Source organism: Schistocerca gregaria, chromosome 1 (genome assembly GCF_023897955.1).
Source record: "Schistocerca gregaria isolate iqSchGreg1 chromosome 1, iqSchGreg1.2, whole genome shotgun sequence".
In the NCBI taxonomy this organism is placed as follows: Eukaryota; Metazoa; Arthropoda; class Insecta; order Orthoptera; family Acrididae; genus Schistocerca; species Schistocerca gregaria.
In genome coordinates, this window is record NC_064920.1 from 824455962 (window position 1) to 824462930 (window position 6969).

Below are 6969 nucleotides of genomic sequence, written 5' to 3' on the forward strand. Positions count from 1 at the left end.
CCTTTGAATTGTAGTGGATTATTTACAAAAATGGTTCAAATGGCTCTGAGCACTATGGGACTTAACAGCTGAGGTCATCAGTCCCCTAGAACTAAGAACTACTTAAACCTAACTAACCTAAGGACATCACACACATCCATGCCCGAGGCAGGATTCGAACCTGCGACCGTAGCGGTAGCGCGGTCCAGACTGAAGTGCCTAGAACCGCTCGGCCACACCGGCTAGCGATTATTTACAACAAACTTAACATGTCTACAAGATAATCGCGGATGAGCACCACATATTATATTTAAAGCACGTTTTTGGGAAACGAAGACTTTCTTTCTTAAAGCTAAGTTGACCCAGAACACTATTCCATGACATTATTGAATTAAAATAAGCAAAATATGTCAACTTACTGACTTCTCTCTCCCCAAAATTTGCTATGATTGTAAGCGCAAATGTGACTGAATTAAGTTGTTTTAGGAGTCGCAAAACGTGATTATTCCACTTTAAATTCCCATCAACATGGACTTCTAAGAATTTTGAAGTTTCCACCCTACGTATTAATTCATCACCATGTGTTTGTTACAGTTATCACTGGTGCAGTATCCCTAGAGGTGCAGAACGGAATATAATGTGTCTGTGAGTAATTCACGATGAGACCATTTTCAGAAAACCAGTCAATGAAACTTTTTAGAATTCTCTTCACCATTTCTGTATGTATACTGGGAATGATTACAATATTGGTGTTATCTGCAGAAAGGACTAATTCTACTTGTTGTACATTAGATGGTAGACTATATACATGTATGAGACAAAGCAATGGACCTAAGATTGAGCCCCGCAGAACCCCTTACGTGATTTCTGCCCAGTCAGAATTATGCCCTGGATTCTGTTGGTTGAATTACTACTGAGTACCACTTTCTGCATTCTTTTGGTTAGATATGACATGATCTAATGGTTGGCTATGCCATCAATCCCATAAAACTTCAATTTATCTAGGAGTATACTATGATTCACATGTTCAAATGCCTTGGGTAGGTCACAGAATATACCAACCTGTGCTATTTGGTTATTTAATGCTTGTAATACCTGGGGTGTGAACACATAAATGGCATTCTGAACCCGAACTGTGTTTTTCGGAGGATATTGTTGCCAAGGTCAGATGCTATTATAAAATACATCACCTGCTCAAAAAATTTGGAAAATGATGGTCGGTAGTTACTGACCATACCACCTTTCTTAAGGAGGGGTTTAACAATGGCATATTATAGTCTCTCTGGAAAAATGCCATGAGTTAATGATTCATGACATATTTCGCACAATACTAGACTTATTGTGTGGGAACAAATCTTTAGTACTCTATTGGAAACACCATCAAAATTAGAAGAGTTTTTAGTCTTGAAAGAATGTATGACCCTCTTAATTTCCGAAGTAGAAGTTGATGGTACATTCATATGATATAATTTTATGAGACTTACTTCTTCAACATATTGCTGTCACCTTTCTCTTGAACTGTTGGTCCCTATGCTTCCTAGTATGTTTAGCAAATGACTATTAAATGCATTTGCTACCTGTGACTTGTTATAAATAACACTTACATTCAACTCAATAGTAATGTTATCGTCTTCTGTGGTTGCTTATGTCTCTTGTCTCACTTGTTCTTTCCAAAAGATACATTTCCCTTTTCCTTTACAAGATACTTTAATTCCCTTAGTGATCCATGGTTATTTTACATGGCTGTCTCATGTCTCTTCTGATTAGCTTGTGCAGAAAACTATCTTGAAGTACTGATATGAATTTATCATGGAGTCGATTAAATTTTATATTTTTATCCAGGTCACCCCTAATTCTGTAATTACCGTTCCTAGCCAGGCTATTTCCTGCTCCACCTACTATAATGACCTGATCATCTTTGCCAAAACCTGTGCACAATTTTCCTACGTCCTCCGTTGCGTGGCTAAGGCTAGTATTTTGCTTCCCAATACTTGTGACCTGGTACCCTGCTTCTAACTTTTCCTGCACCATCTGGCCTACACCCCTCCCATGGCTACTACTCTCTTTTGCATTGAGTTCCTTGGCTGGAAGCGTACCATGCTGTAACCTACTGCTGTCTGAGGCTCTTACCTTCCTACTTCAGGTAACAAGCCACATTTATTCGATATTGCTAGCTCGAATGTAGAAGAAGTTGGTGAGCTGTTCCCCTTTCGATCATTGCTAGTTACCTTTACCCAATTCCCACAGTCTTTTTCCCCCTTCAGTCTATCTAGTTCCAATTTTGCGTGATCCAATTCAGCCTGAAGGGCACAAATCTTTGCTTCCTGTTCAGCGATTATCTTGTCTTTTTTGCAGAGCCTACAGTTCTACGGGAGAGCCTCATTGAGTTACCCACTACAATAACCCCAGTGAAATTTCATCCCACAGTCTGCACATACCACTCCCTCTTTGACTATCCTACGACAACATCCACACTTATCACGCATTGCAAGGCCAATTACACTCTTAAAAACAGAATTAAATCACTTAACACGCTTCATAATACACGAGTGATCGTTATTTACGACCAGAAAAAATTGAGCCTACCGTTTAGCGCTTCAGGTGTTTGTAAAACGTAAAAAGTTATTTATTTTCGCTTACGACACGGACTTAGCACTCACTTAAATAACCTAATCAACTCTGAATGGACTTCACTGTACGCACACTGTATGTAAACAAAAGACTAGTTCGAAAGTTTCAAATAAAATAACTTTGCACTGTTTACGTGACGAGACAAGCGAAAACAAAGAACTGCATCTACACTACATGAACTTTTCACTTATTTATGAGCTAGACTAACAACACAAACAATACTTTACTGAAAATAGCCGGTAACTGACAGTATACGAAAATGTAAACAAAACTTCGCGTCTACGAAATGTTTTCTTTTTCCGAAAAATACGCAAATAGAAATGAAACCTTCAATAGATGGTTTACTAAAGGTACTAATTTACTTATTTATGATAGAATATTACCTTAATTAATAGTTATTACACAACACACACTTATCTTTACGCGAGCTCTGAATGTACACAGCTCGTCGACCAAAGACAATATATCTATTTCTAGCCACTGTCAGTAATTTTCAGGACCTCAGATTCAGTGCTGTTTATCCACACAATTATTAATTAAAATGACTCCTGGACCTACAACGTGACTTATATTTGACAGAGGAAATATATCATGGTAAAGCAAAATAAAAAGTCGTCCATACAAACAATATTTATTTATTTATGCATGAAGCATAAAAGATGATCTGTAAGTTAAAGAAACTCATTTTAAATTCGAGGAGTAGACCACACATTGCGGTGGCGCACATCATCTAATAAATACAAGACAGAAGAAATTAAGCATTTAGCAATTGTGAGGACTGTAAAAATTATCCCACCCTTTTGCTCTTCGTAGCAAAGAGCTTGGATGTAGGCTGGAAACACATAAAAATTAAGCAAGAATGTTTTATAAATTAAGGTCCATTGAATATCGATATTTCGGCTTTTAGTTTTCAATTCCGATAGGTATCGGAAATAAAATCCTAAAACAGAAATAAAGAACGTCGGCGGACTGCTATTCTCTCTATGTGCCATAAGAAACCGTTATGGACTCTTTGCATCTGTATTGCTATACTCCTCGCACTACGTGTCCCACAAACATCTGCAGTCCTTACGTTTCTCCAAAAGAAGTGGCTAAAGACGAAATTTTGTCCGGCTAATGATACAACAGTGCTACTCAAGGCAAGGTAGGGTTGGGTGGGGGGTCGGCTGTCGGATGGTCCTACCCGCCAGACCTTTTGACAAGAAAAGTCAGTCGGTCGGTCAAAACGCATACACAAGCCCAATTTGTCGGTCGGTCGTTCGGTGCGTGTGTAGGGATCTCAACATTCAATATTATACAGGGTGTTACAAAAAGGTACGGCCAAACTTTCAGGAAACATTCCTCACACACAAAGAAAGAAAATATGTTATGTAGACATGTGTCCGGAAACGCTTACTTTCCACGTTACAGCTCATTTTATTACTTCTCTTCAAATCACATTAATCATGGAATGGAAACACACAGCAACAGAACGTACCAGCGTGACTTCAAACACTTCGTTACAGGAAACGAAGAGTCTCTACATTTGGTACAGGGATTGCGTAGACAAGAGCTTTCAAATGCCCCCATAAATGAAAGTCAAGAGGGTTGAGGTCAGGAGAGCGTGGAGGCCATGGAATTGGTCCGCCTCTACCAATCCATCGGTCACCGAATCTGTTGTTGAGAAGCGTACGAACACTTCGACTGAAATGTGCAGGAGCTCCATCGTGCATGAACCACATGTTGTGTCGTACTTGTAAAGGCACATGTTCTAGCAGCACAGGTAGAGTATCCAGTATGAAATCATGATAACGTGCTCCATTGAGCGTAGGTCGAAGAACATGGGGCCCAATCAAGACATCACCAACAATGCCTGCCCAAACGTTCACAGAAAATCTGTGTTGATGACGTGATTGCACAATTGCGTTCGTATTCTATGGGGCCCACACATGTTGATTGTGAAAATTTACAATTTGATCACGTTGGAATGAAGCCTCATCCGTAAAGAGAACATTTGCACTGAAATGAGGATTGACACATTGTTGGATGAACCATTCGCAGAAGTGTACATGTGGAGGCAATCAGCTGCTGATACATGGTACATTGTACGGAAACCACTAGCTCTCCCGTAGCACTCACCATACAGTGACGTGGTCAACGTTACCTTGTACAGCAGCAACTTTTCTGACGCTGACATTAGGGTTACCGTCAACAGCACAAAAATTGCCTCGTCCGTTGCAGGTGTCCTCGTCGTTCTAGGTCTTCCCGAGTCGCGAGTCATAGGCTGCAATGTTCCGTGCTCGTTAAGACGCCGATCAATTGCTTCGAACGTCTTCCTGTCGGGACACCTTCGTTCTGGAAATCTGTCTCGATACGAACGTTCCGCGCCACGGCTATTGCCCAGTGCTAATCCATACATCAAATGGGCATCTGTCAACTCCGCATTTGTAAACATTGCACTGAGTGCAAAACCACGTTCGTGATGAATACTAACCTGTTGATGTTACATACTGATGTGCTTGATGCTAGTACTGTAGTGCAATGAGTCGCATGTCAACACAAGCACCGAAGTCAACATTAACTTCCTTCAATTGGGCCAACTGGCGGTGAATAGAGGAAGTACAGTACATACTGACGAAACTAAAATGAGCTCTAACATGGAAATTAAGCGTTTCCGGACACATGTCCACATAACATCTTTTCTTTGTCTGTGTGTGAGGAATGTTTCCTGAAAGTTTGGCCGTACCTTTTTGTAACACCCTGTATAGAACGTGTTCTAGTGAAGCAATCCTTCTTTACTCACTTGTCTGGGCAAGGTTCTCCAACGATGAGGTTACACCTTAGGCAGTTGGGCCCCGGGTCGGGTCCTCCGGCGAAAATGGGGTCGAATGGCACGCTGGAGGGCAGACAGGCGCCGGAAGAGTGGTCGAACGCGCTGCCCATGTGGCAGCACTTGGGCACGCAGGGCCACGACTCGTTGTGGGGACACGCCGTGGGCTGCCAGCAGCCGCCAGCCCGGCTCCACCCGAGCAGCAGCAGCAACCACCGGACACCCATCGCGCTCCACGGTTGCAGAAGCACTGCCCGCGAGCTTGGCGTAGCGCGCTCTTGGAGGCGAGCCGTCGCCTTGACAACGAGGAGACGCCGCCGCAGCGCCTGCGCAGTAGGTGCCTGACAGCGCGGCCGCAGCTGCTTCGTGCGGCATCACCACAAGTTCATTCTGAACACGATAATATCTGAATCTCTACGAAGTAAGCTGTCAGGCAGAGCGCGCTTCTACCGTAGGATCAGGGCCAGCTCCAGGGACTTTGCCGCCCCGTGCGGAATTTTCAAGCGGCGGCTCCACACCTCTTCACATTCTTCCAACCCCGCCAAACCCTTCCTTACATTTCAGACACAGTCAATCTTTTTCACAACTTCATTCATCCATGACGTCTTTGTCTCATATATCACATCTACTCATCTTTCTGATGTGAATACGTCATTAAGACCAGGACCAGGTATGAGGCACCCGTCTGTGAAACTGACGTGAAACGAGAATGAGATTTTCACTCTGCACCGGAGTGTGCGCTGATATCAAACTTCCTGGCAGATTAAAACTGTGTGCCGCACCGAGGCAAAGGTCCCGAGTTCGAGTCTCGGTCCGGCACACAGTTTTAATCTGCGAGGAAGTTTCAGACGTGAAACGTTTGCAGTGTCACACATTTTGAGTTACAGTTTCAAAAGGAATTATGCAACCAGAATTAAGTTATCACTCCCAGAGTACATGACTAAAATATGTTTACTTTTCCCGTACGCTGAGAAGAGGCGAGCGTGCGTCGCGAGACCTGAACTACCAGTACAGCTGCGTACTGCCTGTCGCTTCAGTTGTACAAAGTGGAATGTGGTAGGACAGCAAGTGGCTTACATATAAATTGCGGAAGGTGGTAGTGCCTATGTACAGTGTCTGCAGGACATAAAAGATGAACGGCTATGGTTGAATATCGCGACTAGCCATGACCACGATGTATGGCTCAAAGCCGGCCAGGGTGGCCGAGCGGTTCTAGGCGCTACAGTATGGAACCGCGCTACCGCTACGGTCGCAGGTTCGAATCCTGCCTCGGGCATGGATGTGTGTGATGTCCTTTGGTTAGTTAGGTTTAAGTAGTTCTAAGTTCTAGGGGACTGATGACCTTAGAAATTAAGTCCCATAGTGCTCAGAGCCATTTTTTATGGCTCAAAACAAGCAGTTTTGAAAGCACTTTCATTTACTGTAGCGATAAGTAACAGTTGTATGCGTCCCCCTCACGGAGACTGCCGTAGCTGTACATAGTTCACCGACCACTCCACCAGCTACATCGACTGGATATATGAGTCTGTTTTTCAAGTAAGTACCGTTTT

General features: G+C 43.0%; 1 protein-coding gene across 1 annotated transcript in view; it reads right to left on the reverse strand.

Moving 5' to 3' along the window:
• The window catches only part of LOC126275742 (G-protein coupled receptor Mth2-like), a 178491-nt gene extending 172845 nt beyond the window's left edge, over positions 1 to 5646 (reverse strand). Inside the window, exon 1 of the mRNA XM_049977227.1 lies at positions 5393 to 5646. Within this exon, the coding sequence (XP_049833184.1) occupies positions 5393 to 5646 (254 nt within the window). The remainder of the gene's footprint in view (positions 1 to 5392) is intronic.
• Between the last annotated feature and the right edge of the window lie 1323 nt (positions 5647 to 6969).